At 39.9% G+C, this 22,455-nt stretch overlaps 1 protein-coding gene across 1 annotated transcript; it reads right to left on the minus strand.

Annotated features, from left to right (window-relative positions):
• Positions 1-3,241: 3,241 nt before the first annotated feature.
• Positions 3,242-20,966, minus strand: Dlc90F (dynein light chain 90F). The gene is made up of 3 exons (XM_053795959.2): positions 20,816-20,966; positions 11,328-11,493; positions 3,242-5,396 (listed from the first exon to the last, which is right to left on the minus strand). Exons 1-3 carry the CDS (start codon positions 20,933-20,935, stop codon positions 5,248-5,250), a joined length of 435 nt encoding a protein of 144 aa, XP_053651934.1. The 5' UTR covers positions 20,936-20,966; the 3' UTR covers positions 3,242-5,247.
• Positions 20,967-22,455: the final 1,489 nt, after the last annotated feature.

Genomic DNA, 22,455 nt, shown 5'->3' on the forward strand with positions numbered 1-22,455 from the left:
AGGTAATTCCACATATTGATAATTCCACATACAGATAATTCCACATATTGATAATTCTACATACAGGTAATTCCACATATTGATAATTCCACATATTGATAATTCCACATACAGATAATTCCACATATTGATAATTCCACATATTGATAATTCCACATACAGGTAATTCGACATACTGATAATTCCACATATTGATAATTCCACATACAGATAATTCCATATATTGATAATTCCACATATTGATAATTCCACATATTGATAATTCCACATACAGGTAATTCCACATATTGATAATTCCACATATTGATAATTCCACATATTGATAATTCCACATATTGATAATTCCACATACAGATAATTCCACATATTGATAATTCCACATACAGGTAATTCCACATATTGATAATTCCACATATTGATAATTCCACATATTGATAATTCCACATACAGATAATTCCACATACAGATAATTCCACATAAAGATAATTCCACATATTGATAATTCCACATATTGATAATTCCACATACAGATAATTCCACATACAGATAATTCCATATATTGATAATTCCACATATTGATAATTCCACATACAGGTAATTCCACATATTGATTATTCCACATATTGATAATTCCTCATACAGATAATTCCACATATTGATAATTCCACATATTGATGATTCCACATACAGATAATGCCACATATTGATAATTCCACATAAAGGTAATTCCACATATTGATAATTTTACATATTGATAATTCCACATACAGATAATTCCACATATTGATAATTCCACATATTGATAATTCCACATACATTTTACCACAAGATTCAGGGACGCAGGTAATTATAATTATTACAATAAAAAAGAGGCGCTAACCTACAAGGGTCATACAGCGCAGTTAGAAATGCCGAAATGTGTAACTTACGTTGGAGAGAACCGAGATGGGTGGACCAGCAGCAGGGAATGGGTGGACCAGCAGCAGGGAATGGGTGGACCAGCAGCAGGGAATGGGTGGACCAGCAGCAGGGAATGGGTGGACCAGCAGCAGGGAATGGGTGGACCAGCAGCAGGGAATGGGTGGACCAGCAGCAGGGAATGGGTGGACCAGCAGCAGGGAATGGGTGGACCAGCAGCAGGGAATGGGTGGACCAGCAGCAGGGAATGGGTGGACTAGCAGCAGACTAAAATGGGTCGTTCAGTAGGGATTGGGTGGTTCAGCAACAGTGAATGGGTATAGGAGGAAATGGGTGGTTCAGAAGGAAACGGGCAGTTCTGTAGGAATGGGCAGTTCAATAGGGAATGGGTTGTTCAGTAGGGAATGGGCAGTTCAGTAGGGGAGTGGTTCAGTAGGGAATGGGTGGTTCAGTAGGGGAGTGGTTCAGTAGGGAATGGGTGGTTCAGTAGGGGAGTGGTTCAGTAGGAAATGGGTGGTTCATTAGGGAATGGGTGGTTCATTAGGGAATGGGTGGTTCAGTAAGGAATGAGCAGTTCAGTAGGGAGTGGGCAGTTCAGTACTAATGGGTGATGGTGAAGCAGCAGCAGGGTAGGGTGTGTGTCACAGGTGAGCAGCAGCACATGACTCCTTCACTCACTCGCTCACTCACCCGAGCCACTGCTTCAATGGATTTTTCTTTTCAGTCACGTGGGAAGCGCTAAACCTGTTGGGCTCGTACAGCACTTGGGAAACAGGAGGTAATCCAGTTTAATCCAAGGGGTGGATATATTCTCATTGCCTTGGACCAAGAACCCTTTGCCTGCATCAAAGAACCTGCCTTGAGGGGCCCAATGCCTTCAAGAGGCCAGGAGCTGTAGATCAACACCCTCCAGACCCAAGCTGTAGATCAACACCCTCCAGACCCAAGCTGTAGATCAACACCCTCCACAGGGCCAGAAGCTGTAGATCAACACTGAATAGGCCCCAGGAGCTGTAGATCAGCATCCTCCAGTGGCCCAAGAGCTGGAACTCAACCCAGTGAACATTAAAACAATTATAATAGAAAAGAAGCGCTAAACCTACAAGGGTCATACAGTGCAGAGTGAAACAAATGTTAAACTTAACAAGGTCCATAATTATTATTATAATCAAAAAGAAGCGCTAAGCCACAAGGACTATACAGCGCTGCAGGGCAGGAAGGAAGCGAGGGCATCAGGTGGCAAAAGGGAGATGGATGAGTAATAGGTTACGGATAACAGCGGGGTAGTGGATGGTGAAAGGGTAAAGGGCAGCAAGAGACTGAACTAGAAAGGGCTGAGGGGAGTGCGAAAAGTATCATCAGAGTTTGTGGAGTAAATCAGTCGTTGTCAAGAAGTCAATGAGAGAGTCAGGATTAAAGGAGGGTCCATCAGCAAGAAGGGAAGGTAAAGAGAGAGTAGTAGAACGAAGACGACGACGGAGGTAAATTCTGCGTGCTCGTTGATAGAGAGGGCAGTCTAACAGAATGTGGCTAATCGATACTGGAACTTGACACTGCTCACAGAGAGGAACAGGGTGCCTCTCCATGAGATACCCACGAGTAAGACGAGTGTGGCCAATGCGAAGGCGGGAGAGAGTGGTCTCCCAACCTCGGCACTGATGACAAGGTCCATAAAATTTTCCAATAAATTAGTATATTGGTTTTCAGGACAATTTTTATCATTATTATTATTACACTAATGAAGCAGTAGTAAACCCGTAAGGATCATACAACACCTGGGGAAATGGGAAGCAATCAGGTTCAGTCGTAGGGGATGATAGGTTCAATTCCATGGATGAAGAGCCCCTGACCAGCATCAAGGCTCTTTCCATGAGGGGCCATTTCTCAGAGGACAAATGCATCCCAGTGTTAAAAGTTCCAAGCATGGACAAGACCAATTCCCACTTTTTTAATTAAGTTACATTGTCATTTGATCGCTGTTTTACCAGCAACATGCAGATATCACAGGTCAAATGACTGAGTTGCAACATAACAGTTCAGATGACCCTCTGAACTGCAGCATAACAGTTCAGATGACCCTCTGAACTGCAGCATAACAGTCCAGATGACCCTCTGAACTGTAGCATAACAGTCCAGATGACCCTCTGAACTGCAACATAACAGTTCGGATGACTCGCTTAACCAGAACTTAACAGTTCAGACGGCCCTCTGAACTGCAACATGATCCTCCGAGATGCAACATCCCACCCCTCATTTAGCATGCAGACACTATACAATTATATACTGCACTATAGTCATATATAGGTTTAAACAAATCCAAAAATGAATAAATTTTATCCTATATTTTAATCAGGAAAATTACAATATTTCAGCTTTCCAAGTCATACATATTAATGTACTATTTTATGCTTCACAACTAACCCCCTAGTAGAAGAAATGTTATAAGATACTTTGGTCCACTGTGGAAAAGTATCAAGTTGCAAAGACCAAAATATCATTTAAAGGTTCTCATTTATTCCAGCCAGTGACTTATTCTACTATTTTATGCCCATATAAATTAAAAATGTCAAGTCTAAAAAAGAAAGTGCTGGTGCTCACAACTAACTACACATGAAAATCTGCCATATCCTGGCAGCAAGGTAAAAACTTATTCTTTACTTCCCATATCAACACAAAGCTCTAAAGCCATAATTTACCTTGAAAAATGATTTCTCCCTTCTCTTTGACCTAATCTGATATAGTCACACAAAAAAGGCTGAACATGCATGGGACATTCAGTTCTTTTATTATCTGTTACATGACCTGTTATCTACGACTTCATTTAACACGCCATTCTCTGCAATTTCACATTAGGGGTGGGAATGATTTAATGACAAACTTATCCTGCTACTATAAAAATTTAATATTTCATGAGAAGGTGTTTCACAATAGGGGCAAAAATAGTGAATATCCTTCATACCTACAGCTACATACAATCACCTTCAGAAAGGCAACAGCTTTGTCTGTCTCGGCATGACAAGGTGCACACCACAGCAAGCACTTTCAATCTGACCAGTTAAGAGTACCAAGGTTGCAATGCTTGAGGTGGGAATGTAATGTTTCTGATCTGATACCCAGTCTTTTGTTTTGCATGTACATTGTAAGAAGAATGGACCAGTCTAACAGACCCTCATTAGTTAAATTTACCTTAACCAGTTTCCATTACTTTTTCTCAGTCTAATCATTCATTCAGACTAACTTTTAAGTTCAATATTCAATGATTCCCGGCTCTTTAGCTACATACACAATGTTAGACAATTGAGATTTATGTATTATGTAATAAATAGACATATAATAAAGGTTGTAATAATATTCTAACAAGCTGAACCAAAGTTTGATATTTTACTTGTAAAATATCAAAAGTTACAAGCAATGGCTCCTTAGGACAAAATTAACAAGAAAATCAGCTAATATTATGGGCTAATGATATCTGTATCTTAATTTCAAACACTAATCCACAAAACTGATAAGCAATTGGCAGAGAAATGATAATATTATAAAAGTTTATTGGAAAAACAAACATCCAAGATGATACACAATAACAAAAGATTCAATTAATGTCTGAAATACTGTACCTTGTATATCATATGAATATACAACAGTACTTTGTCATCAATGAAAAAATATATGAAAGAATATATATAAATTTACTATAAATCTGGCTACCACAAACATTAGTAATTTCTCTCAACATAATAATGGCTACTGCTCTCTCTTATTCTTTGAGAAAGCAGCAATTCATGGCAGAATTTTTTTTTTTTTTTTTACAAAATCATGTCTCTTCATAATTACATGACAAATTAAGATGACTCACCATAACACAGACCCTACATCCTAGTAAATGTCTATATAATTTTTCAACTATTACCCACAAGATGAGTATGGGGTGCATGATGGCTATCAAACTAAAACTTTAACAAACATAATGACAGGCACTGTTTGGATGCAAGGATTGAATATTTCCATTTCTGTAAGCATTATATATAAAGGTTATCATATGCAGCCCCAAGACAGACTATGAATAGTTAAAGCAAGTTTAGTTAGCAAGGTTATCCTAGTCATATAACTGTTAAAGCTTTGACACTGAAGATATAAAGGAGTTGAACAATACCATTAAAGCTACATAAAGTTTGAATACTGTGCTAGTATTAATTAGTATGAATCAACTCTAAGTATCTTCAAAAATATCAATATTTTCAGTTGCTAGATGCCATGTGACCATCATTTATAGGCCCACAAAAATATAATTCAATCCTTGGAATTAAATGAATACACTAAGTCACTACGATCTCAGATTGCCAGTCCAAACACCGACACGATGCAATACATAGTCTTGTTCTCCCAGCGGACTGTACACGAACCATCAGTGGTGTTGTCCCAATAACAGGAACTCGCTGTGTGAAGGCCAGCTCCATTCTTCTGCATTATTACACAGGTCACTGTGGGGAAACAACTGTACATTTATAAAGTATATGATGATTGTATTAGTATTATATTTGTGGAAAAGCATTAACCCTTTGACTGTTTTCGACGTATAAATACGTCTTACGAGCCAATGTTTCTGACGTATATATACTCAATAATTCTAGCGGCTTCAAATCAAGTGGGAGAAAGCTGGTAGGCCCACATGTGAGAGAATGGGTCTGTGTGGTCAGTGTGCACCACATAAAAAAAATCCTGCAGCACACATTGCGTAATGAGAAAAAAAAAACTGATCGTTTTTTTGGAATAAAACGCCAACTTTGAGGTGTATTTTCGTATAGTATTTATCGTTGTATTCCCGTTTTCATGGTCTTAGGTGATAAAATGGAAAACATATTACAGAAATAGAGATGATTTTCATTACTTTTACGATGAAAACGACCTTGAAACTGAGCTCAAATTAGCGGAAATGTTCGATTTTTACCAATGTTCAAGAGTAAATAAATCACACCACACGTCCAATACACATCAACTGGGGAGTCTAATATTCTTTCACTAGTGCACTGATATTATTTATACCATTTTTACAATAATGCAGTCGTCTGCATAACAGTAAATTTTGTATTTTTTTGTATGAATAAAAAATCAAAATAGAAAGCAATAATAATATAAGAGGGGCCTAGAGATGTGACTAATGAACAGAGCATATGTTATTTTAGTGCCACGAATGTCTACCTTGTTTATTCTGGACCCTATTTTGAAATTGGCATCTTTTTTATTTTGCGTGAAATTGGCCAAATTGCCAATTTCTGACCACCATATTGGGTAGTCCAAATTAGTAAATGGGAGGTTTCTTGTACTCAGCTGATAGATAAAATGGAGTTCTAAAGAAATAGCTATGAGTTTGGTCAACTGGAACAATTGAATTGGCTGAAAATAGGGCTCAAAGTCGGCGAAATCGCCGATTCGCATATGTCGCCGAGACCGCTAACTTCGCGGGAGCATAATTCCACGAGTTTTCGACCAAATTTCGAACTTTTGGTGTCATTACCATCGGGAAAAGATTCTCTATCATTTCATAAGAAAAAATAATTTTTTTTTTTTCAAAAATTGAGCGACATAGAATGACAGTTTCAGAGAGGGGCCTGAAACAGTCAAAGGGTTAAACCATAAGTTGCATGACTTATGGGAGGTATTCAAATTTGATTCATGGAGGAAAAGGGTAAATCCAATTTCTTGGATCGTAAGCCATTGACCAGCATCAAAGTCCTCATGAAAGTGTGGTACAGTTGATGCAAGAGATCAGATAAAAAATCATTATCCTCTTCTTTCTTCTTTCAACAAACTGATTCTATCCCACTGAGGCAGGGTGGCCCAAAAAGAAAAACAAAAGTTTCTCTTTTTAACTTTAGTAATGTATACAGGATAAGGGGTTACTAGCGTCTTGTTCCTGGAATGTTAGTCCCCTCTTGCAACACGCACGGCTTATGGAGGAAGAATTCTGTTCCACTTCCCCATGTAGATAAGAGGAGATGAACAAGAACTAGTAAGAAAATAGAAGAAACCCCAGAGAAGTGTGTGTATATATGCTTGTAAATGCATGTGTAGTGTGACCTAAGTAAGTAGATATAGCAAGGCATACCTGAAATCGTGTGTGTTTATGGGACAGAGAAAAGACATTAGCAATCCTACCAGCATGTAAAACAATTACGTACAGGCTTCCGTTTTACATTCACCTGGCAGGATGGTAGTACCTCCCTGGGCGGTTTCTATCAACCTACTACCTACGAAAAAATCATGGTATCTACATTAAAGCTGAAGTCACTGAATAGGAAGGCAGACAAAACAAGCATGTCAGGGCATGGAAGGTGTCTGAAATGAAGTTGGCATGTTCTACGATGAAGGGAAAAAATATGTCGAGAGATATTAGACTGTCATTGTGACCTGGCAATTCTCAGTTATGCTGGGTCCCTATAAAAGGAGTTACAAAGTACATGTATGTATGTCAGGGCATTGAAAGTGTTTGAACTGAAATTAGTATGCACTCTGATAAAGGGGACAATCTATTAAGAGATGTTAAAATGTCATCAGGACCAGGTAGTTTACACAGTGATGCTAGGTGCCTAAGAAAATGGGTTATAAAGAAAGCTAATTATGTTGGTAAAAGATTATTTTGATTTTTTCTGCTGGGGCCGTCCTTATGCAAAGGAGTGTCATTTTACGTGTGGGGTCATTCAGTGCAAGGAATCACACAGGTTCAATTTTCTGACCTTTATAGGAGTTAGAAAACATTGCATTAGAAGTACAGTGGACCCCCGGTTTACGATATTATTTCATTCCAGAAGTATGTTCAGGTGCCAGTACTGAATGAATTTGTTCCCATAAGGAATATTGTGAAGTAGATTAGTCCATTTCAGACCCCCAAACATACACGTACAAATGCACTTACATAAATACTGTACACTTACATAATTTGTCGCATTGGGAGCTGATCGTAAAGCGGGGGTCCACTGTATTGTTAAATACACCATAGTTAAACCTTGATTTAACCCTTAAATGGTCCAAACGTATATATACGTTTTTTCAACATTTGAAAGTATGTAAAAAAATGTACATATTTTTTTTTTTACATTTGAAAATGTGTAAAAAAAAACAGATCTACTTTTGGAGCACTACGGATTTGAACGTCGATCTATTTGGACCGTTTAAGGGTTAACAGACCCCAATTTAACAGTTGGGATATAACAGACAAAATCAATACCCGGACAATGTCCAGAAATAACAGACAAATTTTATTAAATCCAGAACTTTTCATTATTTTTGCAGTTCACTGGGCAAGTTCATTTTTAGATTTAGTGGACAAAGTCCATTTAATCTAGAATCATCTGTTGCTATGATTATGGAAAAAAATATATACCATCAGACTTAACAGGCAATCAACTGACACCCATGTTCCTTGGGCTGTTAAATCAAGGCATGTTAGTGGCTTTCTTTGTACTTAACAATATTTTATAACATGTAAATCACACATTGTATATTATGCAAAGAAAGAAAAATTTAGTTTAATAAAGGAATGAAAGAAGATCTTTAACCCTTTGAGGGTCGACAGGCCCTCTCTGAGACTCGTTCTCAGGGTCGGCCAAATTTAAAAAAAAAAAAAGAAATTAATTTTTTCTTATGAAAAGATAGAGAATCTTTTCCAGATCATAATGACACCAAAAATATGAAATTTGATGGAAAACTTAGGGAATTATGCTCTCCCGAAGTGTTACAAAAAACGCGATTCTAAAAGCTTAGAGATCTCCAGTGAATACTAGAAGGGACTGCCCTTCTAGCATCCAGCCTGTTACTGGGTTTTCGTAACAAGTAGTCAGTATCCTTGTCCAATTATCCATTAGAATTCAGTATGATTCAATAGTGCTTCAGGATTACAACTGGTAGGCTACTAACTAGAGAAATTAAAATTTAATAAATTTATTAATCATTAAGTTGTCTAGGCGTATATCAAATTAAATTAAATTAATCACAGTAATTAAAATAATATCACTTCTCTTGTATACAATAGTATTGTGCTGAAAGCACGTATCACATTTATAATTCTTAAGTACCGTCTGGTACATTAACATTTAATAAGATATTACAAATATGTACAAGTTTGTGTATGTGTGTAAGTGCTCTAAGTAGTTTGCTATGTCTCACGACTCGACTAGACTTAAACAAGTGACTGACAAAGTCCTCACAAACTAACTTCTTGACCAACTGGCAATCAGAACAGTCTGCTTGAACAATAAAAAGAATGCTAAGCCCAATAGCAATATAACAAGCAACTGCGACACAGAATCAGGAACAAGGAGATAATATAACGACACTAAGTAGGGACCATCTGCAGATCCTCCACAAGTCACACAACTCCCATACTAGATAAGATAAGATAAGATTTCGTTCGGATTTTTAACCCCGGAGGGTTAGCCACCCAGGATAACCCAAGAAAGTCAGTGCGTCATCGAGGACTGTCTAACTTATTTCCATTGGGGTCCTTAATCTTGTCCCCTAGGATGCGACCCACACCAGCCGACTAACACCCAGGTACCTATTTGCTGCTAGGTGAACAGGACAACAGGTGTAAGGAAACGTGTCGAAATGTTTCCACCCGCCGGGAATCGAACCCGGGCCCTCCGTGTGTGAAGCGGGAGCTTTAGCCACCAGGCCACCGGGCCACTGAATCTAAGTTCAGCATAAGAAAATCCCCGACTGTGATAATACACAGATACCAGTACAAGTTAGGTCAGAAGCTACAGCTCAGGACCTGAGTTGCTCAGAGTGTCTTTGAGACACACAACCTCAGTACAACGTCGAAAATCACTAAGTCGAAATCACTATGTCCTGTGAACAGAGTTCTACAGAACTAACAAGAATAATGAGACAGACAATCTGTCCAACCACCAAGCGAGTCTAGACCAGACTGAATACTTCAGGCGAGGTGAGGACACCCCCCCCCTCGATCACGTGATAGCTCCGTGGACAGTTACTGCCCAGCAACAGAAGCCGGCAGTCTAACGAGCCACAAGCGATAATTACAGTAGTTAGACAATCAAGACTTGAACTGAGCACATATGCTATATCCTACCTAACAAAAGGAAGCCAAGTCAAATAACAATATAAAAAAATACATTTACGATTTAGCTATTATCGCAAATACAAGCAATATAAAATTATATGAAAGGTAATAATTATACATATGTATATATATACATACATATTAATCATTGCAACCCATTCAGGGGTTGCAATACGAAGTTAGCGGTCTCGGCGATGTTTACGGATTGGCGATTTTGCCCACTTTGAGCCCCATTTTCGGCCAGTTCCACTGTACTAGTCGACAAAAAACATGAATATTTCGCTAGAAGTCCATTTTTTCTATTGAATGAGTGCAAGAAACCACCCATTTACCAATTTCAACTATCCAGTACAGTGGTCAGAATTTAGCAATTTTGCCAATTTCACACAAATTTCAAAAGATGCCAATTTCCAAATAGGGTCCAGAACAAACAAGAAATACATTCCTGGCACTAAAATGACATTTCCTCTGTTCATTAGTCACGTCTCAAGGCCCCTCTTACATTCTTTTGCTTTCCACTTTGAATTTTTATTCTCACAAAAAATAGAAGATTTACTGTTATGCAGACTACTGCATTAGTGTAAAAAATGGTATGAATCATATTGGCGCACTTGCAAAAGAATACAGTGGACCCCCGCATAACGATCACCTCCGAATGCGACCAATTATGTAAGTGTATTTATGTAAGTGCATTTGTACGTGTATGTTTGGGGGTCTGAAATGGACTAATCTACTTCACAATATTCCTTATGGGAATAAATTCAGTCAGTACTGGCACCTGAACATACTTCTGGAGTGAAAAAATATCGTTAACCGGAGGTCCACTGTATTAGACTCACCAGTTGACGTGTATTGGACGCTTGGCATGATTTGTTTACTTTTGAACTTTGGTAAAAATCGAACATTTCTGCTACTTTGAGCTCAATTTCAAGGTACTTTTCATTGTAAAACCAGTCAAAATCATCTCAATTTCTATGATATGCCTTCCATTCTATAAAATGAGACCAAGAAAACTAGAGTACAACAATAAATACCATATGAAAATACAGTGCAAAGTCGCTGTTTTATTCCAAAAAAACGGTCAAAGTTTTTTTTTTCTCATTATGCACTGTGTGCTGCAGGATTTTTTTTATACCGTGCACACTGACCACATAAGACCCATTCATTAATATGGAGGCCTACCAGCTTTCTCCCACTAGATTTGAGGGCACTAGAATTTAGGCGTACTAGTACGTCAAAAACCCTGGGTCATAAGCCGTACTAGTACGTCCGAAACCCTCAAAGGGTTAAGTTAATAATTTGAAAAAAAAAAAAAAAAAAAGTACCTTACCAATATATTTAAAAGCCTTGTTGAGTTTGGATAGGTTTCCTAGCACATTTTCCACCACCTGTGAAGTCCAGTTGTTCACCTTGGCGCTGGTGTAAGCGTTGCCGCCAATCACTGTCTCTATACTTTCCTTGATGATAGTGCTCACCTCATCGACCACAAACTGGTGCTGTAATGATGGATAAAGACATGTTTAGAAATGTGAGCTGTCAGCAAAGTTAGGGTTTATTTAAATTTGCTGAAATAAAGTCTTGCTTCACTTTTGTGCATACGTATTATACAGTGGACCCCCGCATAGCGATATTAATCCATGCAAGAGAGCTCATTGTTGTGCGAAATTATCGTTATGCGAATGAATTTTCCCCATAAGAAATAATGGAAATCAAATTAATCCGTGCAAGCCACCCAAAAGTATGAAAAAAAAAATTTACCACATGAAATATACATTTTCCTACACACAAAGAGAAGGATACATGCACAATAGTAGAGTAGTACATGCACAATATATATTGTGCATGTACTACTCTACTAAATGAAGAATAAATGACACTTACCTTTATTGAAGATGCAGCAATGACTGATGAGACACTGTGTCCTGGGAGTGCCTTTTCCTCCTGAGTACTGTAGGTCCTGTTTGGCATTTTCTTCCAGAACAGGCCTTATCACACTGTGTATGCCACTACGATTCTTAAATCTCTCAAACCAACCTTTGCTGGCTTTAAATTCACCAATATGAGCACTAGTTCCAGGCATTTTTCCCTGTTCACCTGGGTGTTAGTCGACGGGTGTGGGTTGCATCCTGGGAGACAAGATTAAGGACCCCAATGGAAATAAGTTAGACAGTCTTCGATGACACTGACTTTTTTGGGTTATCCTGGGTGGCAAATCCTCTGGGGTTAATTGTTTCTTGGTATTCTCAATAAGTCACACCAACAATGGTGCTACAGCAGCAGCAGCAGCTGACAGTGCTACAGCAGCAGCAGACGATGCTACAGCAGCAGCAGACGATGCTACAGCAGCAGCAGACGGTACTACAGCAGCAGCAGACGGTACTACAGCAGCAGCAGACGGTACTACAGCAGCAGCAGACGGTACTACAGCAGCAGCAGACGGTACTACAGCAGCAGCAGCAGCAGCTGACGGTGGTACAACAGCAGCAGCAGCAGCTGACAGTGCTACAGCAGCAGCAGCTGACGGTGGTACAGCAGCAGCAGCAGCTGACGGTGCTACAGCAGCAGCTGACAGTGCAGCAGCAGCAGCAGCTGACAGTGCAGCAGCAGCAGCAGCTGACGGTGGTACAGCAGCAGCAGCAGCTGACGGTGCTACAGCAGCAGCTGACAGTGCAGCAGCAGCAGCAGCTGACGGTGGTACAACAGCAGCAGCAGCAGCTGTACCACCAATAGTAGCGATGGTTGATTGGGGTTTATTATACAACCTGGCCAGCTCGGAGACATGCACTCCACTTTCATACTTATCAATGATCTTTTTCTTCATCTCTATAGTAATTCTCACCCTTATTGCTGTAGGGTTGGCACTAGAAGCTTTCTTGGGGCCCATGGTCACTTATTTTGCAGATAAAATCACCAAAAACACTGTAATAATACGAAAAGTTCTGATTGTATGCTTGGATGTTACCACGGAGGCTGGCTGGTAAACAATGCCACCGGCGGAACATGTGAGCGTGGCTCAGGCCGCACATAGACGCGTCTCGGACGAACAGCGTTGAGCGGGTTTTTTAGCGGTATGCGAGGCAAAATCTTAGCGAAAAAATGTAGCTGTATGCGGATTTAACGTTATGTAAGGCCAACGGTATGCGGGGGTCCACTGTATAATGATTTTCTTTGAAGTTATCAACAATAACTGCACATATATTTAATAATTTAGGTCTTTCAATAATCTTTCAATTAAAGAAGGCACATTATTCCTCAGATAATTAACAAAAAATTTCAGAAACTTGTTCTTTACTCTTCAGTTAACATGTAATAGATTGGAGAATACACTAGACCTCATCTTCACTAACAATGATGATCTGATAAGAAATGTCACCATATCAAAAACAATATACCCAGATCACAACATAATTGAGGTTCAGTCATGTATGCGCGGAGCCCCAGACCGACATAATGAGATTAGTCACTAGGGAGCATTCACCAAATTCAACTTCAATAACAAAAACATAAAGTGGGACCAAGTAAACCAAGTCCTAACCGATATAAGCTGGGAAGATATACTAAGCAACACAGACCCCAACTTATGCCTAGAACAGATTAACTCGGTGGCACTCGATGTATGCACAAGGCTTATTCCTCTAAGAAAAAGGAAGAGTAGATGTAAAATAGAAAGAGACAGGCGCTCCCTTTACAGGCGACGGAAAAGAATAACAGAGCAGCTAAAAGAGGTCAATATATCTGAAATGCGTAGGGAGACACTGGTCAGAGAAATAGCAAGCATCGAACTTAAGCTAAAAGAATCCTTTAGGAGTCAGGAATCACGGGAAGAACTAAAAGCCATAAATGAAATCGAAAGAAACCCAAAGTATTTCTTCTCCTATGCCAAATCAAAATCGAGAACAACGTCCAGTATTGGGCCCCTACTTAAACAAGATGGGTCCTACACAGATGACAGCAAGGAAATGAGTGAGCTACTCAAGTCCCAATATGACTCAGTTTTTAGCAAGCCGCTAACCAGACTGAGAGTCGGAGATAAAAATTAATTTTTTATGAGAGAGCCACAAAATTTGATTAACACAAGCCTATCCGATGTTATCCTGACGCCAAATGACTTCGAACAGGCGATAAATGACATGCCCATGCACTCTGCCCCAGGGCCAGACTCATGGAACTCTGTGTTCATCAAGAACTGCAAGAAGCCCCTATCACGAGCCTTTTCCATCCTATGGAGAGGGAGCATGGACACGGGGGTCGTCCCACAGTTACTAAAAACAACAGACATAGCCCCACTCCACAAAGGGGGCAGTAAAGCAACAGCAAAGAACTACAGACCAATAGCACTAACATCCCATATCATAAAAATCTTTGAAAGGGTCCTAAGAAGCAAGATCACCACCCATCTAGAAACCCATCAGTTACACAACCCAGGGCAACATGGGTTTAGAACAGGTCGCTCCTGTCTGTCTCAACTATTGGATCACTACTACAAGGTCCTAAATGCACTAGAAGACAAAAAGAATGCAGATGTAATATATACAGACTTTGCAAAAGCCTTCGACAAGTGTGACCATGGCGTAATAGCGCACAAAATGCGTGTTAAAGGAATAACAGGAAAAGTCGGTCGATGAATCTAATTTTCTCACTAACAGAACACAGAGAGTAGTCGTCAACAGAGTAAAGTCCAAGGCAGCTACGGTGAAAAGCTCTGTTCCACAAGGCACAGTACTCGCTCCCATCTTGTTCCTCATCCTCATATCCGACATAGACAAGGATGTCAGCCACAGCACCGTGTCTTCCTTTGCAGATGACACCGGAATCTGCATGACAGTGTCTTCCATCGCAGACACTGCAAGGCTCCAGGCGGACATCAACCAAATCTTTCAGTGGGCTGCAGAAAACAATATGAAGTTCAACGATGAGAAATTTCAATTACTCAGATATGGTAAACATGAGGAAATTAAATCTTCATCAGAGTACAAAACAAATTCTGGCCACAAAATAGAGCGAAACACCAACGTCAAAGACCTGGGAGTGATTATGTCAGAGGATCTCACCTTCAAGGACCATAACATTGTATCAATCGCATCTGCTAGAAAAATGACAGGATGGATAATGAGAACCTTCAAAACTAGGGAGGCCAAGCCCATGATGACACTCTTCAGGTCACTTGTTCTATCTAGGCTGGAATATTGCTGCACACTAACAGCACCTTTCAAGGCAGGTGAAATTGCCGACCTAGAAAATGTACAGAGAACTTTCACGGCGCGCATAACAGAGATAAAACACCTCAATTACTGGGAGCGCTTGAGGTTCCTAAACCTGTATTCCCTGGAATGCAGGAGGGAGAGATACATGATTATCTACACCTGGAAAATCCTAGAGGGACTAGTACCGAACTTGCACACGAAAATCACTCACTACGAAAGCAAAAGACTTGGCAGACGATGCACCATCCCCCCAATGAAAAGCAGGGTTGTCACTAGCACGTTAAGAGACCATACAATAAGTGTCAGGGGCCCGAGACTGTTCAACTGCCTCCCAGCACACGTAAGGGGGATTACCAACAGACCCCTGGCAGTCTTCAAGCTGGCACTGGACAAGCACCTAAAGTCAGTTCCTGATCAGCCGGGCTGTGGCTCGTACGTTGGTTTGCGTGCAGCCAGCAGCAACAGCCTGGTTGATCAGGCTCTGATCCACCAGGAGGCCTGGTCACAGACCGGGCCGCGGGGGCGTTGACCCCCGGAACTCTCTCCAGGTAAACTCCAGGTAATATTATTAACCCCTAAACTGTCCAAATGTAGCTCTACATTCACGTGCGTAGCACTCCAACCTTGATTTTCCCCACTTGAAAGCATGTAAAAATAAGTAGATCTACATTCGGAGCCCCCCGCACATGGACGTAGATCTACGTTTGGACAGTTTAAGGGTTAATATTTATATGTAAGGACAATAAGGAGTAAAATAACCTGCCTGAATGTTACTCAGTAAACCACTGCCAAAAAGTATGGAATTGTTTTGTTTCAATCTGTCTTTCAGAAATAATGACAATTACATACTAGTACAAATGTATAAGATAAGATTTGTTCGGATTCTTGATTACCAAAACTATTATCCAGAGGGTTGAGGAAGGGTTATTGAGGTGGTTCGGACATGTAGAGAGGTTGCAACAAAATAGAATAATTTCAAGTGTGGTGGAGGGAAAGCAGGGTAGAAGTCACCCTAGGAAAAGTTGGAGGGATGGGGTAAAGGAGGTTTTGTGTGCAAGGGGCTTGGACTTCCAGCAAGCATGCATGAGTATTTGATAGGAGTGAATGGAGACAAATGGTTTTTAGGACTTGACATGCTGTTGGAGTGTGAACAAGGTAACATTTATGAAGGGATTCAGGGTAACCGGCAGGCCGAACTTTAGTCCTGGAGATGGGAAGTATAGTATCTACACTCTGAGGGAGGGGTGTTAATGTTGCAGTTTTATAACTGTAGTGTAAGTGTGCCTCTGGCAAGACAGTGATGGAGTGAATGATGAAAGTTTTTTTTATTTTTTTGGACCACCCTACCTTAGTGGGAAATGGCTGATGTGTTAATAAAAATAACTGTTCAGATTTTTAACCAAGAGGGTTAGCCACCCAGGATAACCCAAGAAAGTAGTGTGTCATCAGAGTGTCTTATTTCATTAGGGTCCTTCAGTCTTGTTCCCCAGGGTGCAACACACACCAGGTGACTTACATCCAGGTACCTACTTACTGCTAGGTGAAGAGGGACAGCAGGCATAAGGAAACGTGCCTAATGTTTGCACCTGGCTAGGGATTGAACCAAGGACACAGTGTGCAAGGGGAGTGCTTTGCCTACCAAGCCATAGGGTCTTTCATACAATTTCAAAAAAGTAGAACAAAAAATGAAGGTAGGCTGGAACCAGCACAGACCACCATTAAAATGATGATTATTTTATATATAACTTGCTCGATCACTAGCACACTCAGCTTGCATACTGTAGTCTGGGGATTGATCCCCAGGTACGGCTGGAAAATGTTAGGATGTGTTTCCATAAGACACCTGCTGTCCCTGTTCACCCATCAGTAAAATGGGTACCTGGATGCTAGTCGACTGGTGTGGGTCATATCCTAGGACAAAACTGACCTAATTTGTCTGAAATGCTCTGCATAACAAGGGGGTTTCTATATAGTAGTACTTATGTCATTGATGTCAGCTAGGCTTGTATACCTTGTACATGAACTTTAGATTATGATTAGATTATGCATAATTATGTGTATGAAGAATATAATTTATGTGCTGTACCTTATATACAACCACTTTGCTCAATTACCAAAAGTACGTAAGATGAAGGAATGGCAATACACCCCTCTGAATTACATACTAATTTCATTACTACACATGAAATCGTAACACCATAGAAAACAAATACGGTAGAACCTTGGTACTCGTACTTTATTCATTCCAGAAAGCTGTTAGATTGCTGATCCATTCAAGTAACGAACAAAGTCTTCCCAGCCAATTTTCGTTTTGGTTGGCTGTTATTGCTAATCTTTGTAGGCCCCATGGTGACTTATTTATACAAATATAAAAAAAAGCACCAAAAAATGTGAAGAAATGCGAAATAGTTTCCAGCGAAGTTCTGGCAGGTCGTGTTTGTTTGGTCGAGTGCTGAGCTTTGTTTGAGTAGGGAGCTGTTCAAGTACCGAGGTTCCACTGTATACCCAGGTGGATGAATCTTATTACAGCCTGTACACTTGGTTAAGTCATCATGTTACCTTACACCTGCTATCCCTGTTCACCTAGCATGAAGTATGTACCTGGGTGTTAGTGGACTGTTGTGGGTAGCATTCTTGGAGACAAGTTTGAAGGACGATAATGGAAATAAGAGACAATCCTTGATGACACACCGACTTCCTTGGATTACATAATTATCCTGAGTGGCTAATCCTTTGCATTAAAAATTCTAATGTTACCTCAACTCTCAAAGTGATAAATTAGACACGTGCAACTCTTGGGTATCTTTATTGAGGAAACATTTCGCCACGCAGTGGCTTCATCAGTCCATACGTAGGAGAAACTTGAAGAACAGGAGGAGAATGAGGTAATCAGTCCCTCAACCTTGAGTCGATGTGTTCAGTCCATCAGTCTTGAATAGAAGACTGATGGACTGAACACAGCGGCTCAAGGTTGAGGGACTGATTACCTCATTCTCCTCCTGTTCTTCAAGTTTCTCCTACGTATGGACTGATGAAGCCACTGTGTGGCGAAACGTTTCCTCAATAAAGATACCCAAGAGTTGCACGTGTCTAATTTATCAACATGTCGGTTCTCTGAACCATTCATCTACAAACTCTCAAAGTGTGCATATGTACTTCTCTCAGCATATCTATGTTGTTTTTAACTGTATAAACAACTCATTTTATGCAGATGTGTTCTAGATCCATGACAACTATATTAAACTGAATCAGGCCATCAATGCTTAATTCCACATAAGAATTTTCAATATCCTGTCCAAACCGAAATGATTACGTACAGCATAATATATTGCACTTAAGGTATTATCAATAAGGATGGGACATTGCATAATAGCAAATTTACATGAAATGAATTTACATAAAAGTAGGAAGCTTGTATTATACATATTGTATATCTACAACCAATCCACATTTTACACCACATATTTTCTTATGCATTACCAAGTTGATTTCTGATTACCTTCGACAAAAAAAAAAAAAAATATCAGGTTGGAGGTTAATAAACCTATAAAAAATGTAAATTGTGGCACAAATAAATGCAAATAAAAAAGGGAGCAATACATCTGGCAGATAGATGTCTTGACTGGAAAAAAGCAAGGACCCTAATGAAAACATGTAACCGACTTTCTTGGGTTATCCTAGGTAGTTTACAATAAGCATGATAACTGTACTTATATGTACCTGTCCCTGTATAATCTTACTTAAATCTTTGCATTTTCAAGCGTGATGCAAGGATGAGTCGATATATAACAAGACTTCTTTACAGAGTTGTCTTTTATTTTATTTATCACCACTTTTTAAACGTAAAAAAGTTATGACAAGTCATTAATAAATATTATAATTGTACCAGACAAACAATGAAGAATTTCACCAAAATGCTGTTTAAATAATAATTGCTCAAACCATATAGTATTTATATTATTTACTTAGCAGTATTTCAGCCATAAATCCTTTTATTAAATCCTTTTGAGGAATTGTAAGAATATCCTAGGTTAAGTTATCATAGTCACCATCGTAAGTTTATTTAGGCAAACGGACACAAGTGCATGTACAATTATCATAAATAGTGTAAATTACCTAGAATAACCCAAAACAAGTCAAGAGCAACTTAATTCCATTGGGGTCGTACATTTCTGACCTGTAATACTGTAATTGTTTAAACTAAGTACAACTTATTTATACGTATAGTATCGTTGCACCTTTTTATTCGATTTAATAAACATGAAGAAGCATGGTAACAACTTTCTTCAGAATAAAAATTCCAAAAGGGGAACAGGTGCGTCGGATAACCCAGGGAACCCAAGCAGAAGATACACATGTTGGGGTTAATAATTGAAATATAGTAGGACCGCCGTATCCATGGGTCTGCTTTCTGCGGATTCAGTTATCCACCGTTTACCCTGGCCCAAAAATAACCTTTAATTTTGCTTAATAATGAACCAGTGCAAAAGTAGTGATGGCAAGTTCTTCAAATCCTCTTGGTTGAGAGCAGCAAGTTTTACCGCTGAGCTATAAGGTATTAACAAACAGCTCGTTACAAATTTCTTAACTCGACCAAGTAATCTATTTCGCATTATTCGTCGAATGTGTCCCTTAAATCACACCAGACGGTTTTTAAATAACGATACACGTAATGGACCGGGCCGCAGGGGCACTGACCCCCAGAACACCCTCCAGGTGAAAAAATAAATTACTTTGAGAAACTGCAGGGACATCCTAGGTTAAGTCATCATAAGTTGCTTCTTCCTTATCAATCATGATTTTATGCGATTTGCAAATTATTAAAGTTGAAACAGAAATTTCCTATATACTGTAGTATATAATGTAGTTTTAACTGTATAATATAATGGAGTTATTAAAATTTGTAGTTTTTTGACTCTGGTCTTTTGTATAATTTTCATTTTTTCACTGGTTTTAAGTAATATATGTAGTACTTTTTCAATGGTTTTTAAATAACATATGGAGTAAATCTGAGCCCAGGGTTAAGAAAATAAATGGGTTTTATATGATAAATTATGTAGAATTAAACCAAGGATAACTCATTAAGGTCAAATAATGTAACTTTATCCTTACTGGACACATTCTCAATTTCCGTAAAAAAAAAAATTCTGATTATATATATACGAATATTTGACAATAATTATGTACCTACTACATATAAAATTGAACCCCAATGGAAATCAAAACTCATAGGGGAAATAAGACTGACTTTTCTGTGTGTTTTTGACCTCGCTAATTTATATGTTACTATAAAAGGAAATTTTAATCCCCCCCAAAAAAAAAATCTATACAATTTTTTTTTACTAAAGACGAGTTTTAACTCCTGGTTATATTGGCCTCTAGAACCCATAGAAAAAAAATAATGTTATAAGTCATGGTTTAGTGGATGAATATAATAAATTACAAGTTGATACAGTCTGTTTTTGAACCAGTGAAAACTCAGAAAAAAAAAATTATATTGAGAAATTTTTGAGTGGAGACCACGAGTATAATAATGACCATTTTACTAGACATTGATTATTATAAATTGTTAATTAATATTAAGATAGTGTGTAGGGAGGCATAATATACCCACCTCCTCACTCTGGGCGTTCTCGTCCATATTTAAGAGGTAGAAAAAAAGATATATTACGTAGACAGCTGTGGATGTTGAGTCACTGCCAGCTGACTCCTTACTGACTCCTCTACCTCTCATTCTCTCTATTATCTCCTCTTCCTCGCATCAAACACCATTAATAAACTACTATCACCATTCACATCGTTAAAATATATCCTCATTAAAACCCCCCATTTAAAAAAAACCATAATAACCCGGTAAAAATAAAATATCCCATCATTATTCCCATCTTTCACGTCTCTCCTGAATTTATTTAACATTTTCTCTATTATATTACACCAATAATATCTCCAATTAATTAATATTAATTGAAAAATTTCAATTAAACCCCCAAAAATAATTTATATATGTATATATTGTGTATTTAAGGTGCTAGAAAATACCGTTGATGTGTATTGTATTGAGGAAGAGAAATAATTGTTATAATAGATCTTTAATGGGGTTTATAAGTTGATTTTTATGTTATATTGTATGTATGTTGACTTGTTCATGCTTCCCCAGTGCCCGGGTTCAATCCTGGGTACTGGAGAGGTGCCCGGGTTCAATCCTGGGTACTGGAGAGGTGCCCGGGTTCAATCCTGGGTACTGGAGAGGTGCCCGGGTTCAATCCTGGGTACTGGAGAGGTGCCCGGGTTCAATCCTGGGTACTGGAGAGGTGCCCGGGTTCAATCCTGGGTACTGGAGAGGTGCCCGGGTTCAATCCTGGGTACTGGAGAGGTGCCCGGGTTCAATCCTGGGTACTGGAGAGGTGCCCGGGTTCAATCCTGGGTACTGGAGAGGTGCCCGGGTTCAATCCTGGGTACTGGAGAGGTGCCCGGGTTCAATCCTGGATACTGGAGAGGTGCCCGGGTTCAATCCTGGGTACTGGAGAGGTGCCCGGGTTCAATCCTGGGTACTGGAGAGGTGCCCGGGTTAAATCCTGGGTACTGGAGAGGTGCCCGGGTTCAATCCTGGGTACTGGAGGTGCCCGGGTTCAATCCTGGGTACTGGAGAGGTGCCCGGGTTCAATCCTGGGTACTGGAGAGGTGCCCGGGTTCAATCCTGGGTACTGGAGAGGTGCCCGGGTTCAATCCTGGGTACTGGAGAGGTGCCCGGGTTAAATCCTGGGTACTGGAGAGGTGCCCGGGTTCAATCCTGGGTACTGGAGGTGCCCGGGTTCAATCCTGGGTACTGGAGAGGTGCCCGGGTTCAATCCTGGGTACTGGAGAGGTGCCCGGGTTCAATCCTGGGTACTGGAGAGGTGCCCGGGTTCAATCCTGGGTACTGGAGAGGTGCCCGGGTTCAATCCTGGGTACTGGAGAGGTGCCCGGGTTCAATCCTGGGTACTGGAGAGGTGCCCGGGTTCAATCCTGGGTACTGGAGAGGTGCCCGGGTTAAATCCTGGGTACTGGAGAGGTGCCCGGGTTCAATCCTGGGTACTGGAGGTGCCCGGGTTCAATCCTGGGTACTGGAGAGGTGCCCGGGTTCAATCCTGGGTACTGGAGAGGTGCCCGGGTTCAATCCTGGGTACTGGAGAGGTGCCCGGGTTCAATCCTGGGTACTGGAGAGGTGCCCGGGTTCAATCCTGGGTACTGGAGAGGTGCCCGGGTTCAATCCTG

Source organism: Cherax quadricarinatus, chromosome 77, assembly GCF_038502225.1.
Source record: "Cherax quadricarinatus isolate ZL_2023a chromosome 77, ASM3850222v1, whole genome shotgun sequence".
Lineage (NCBI taxonomy): Eukaryota > Metazoa > Arthropoda > Malacostraca > Decapoda > Parastacidae > Cherax > Cherax quadricarinatus.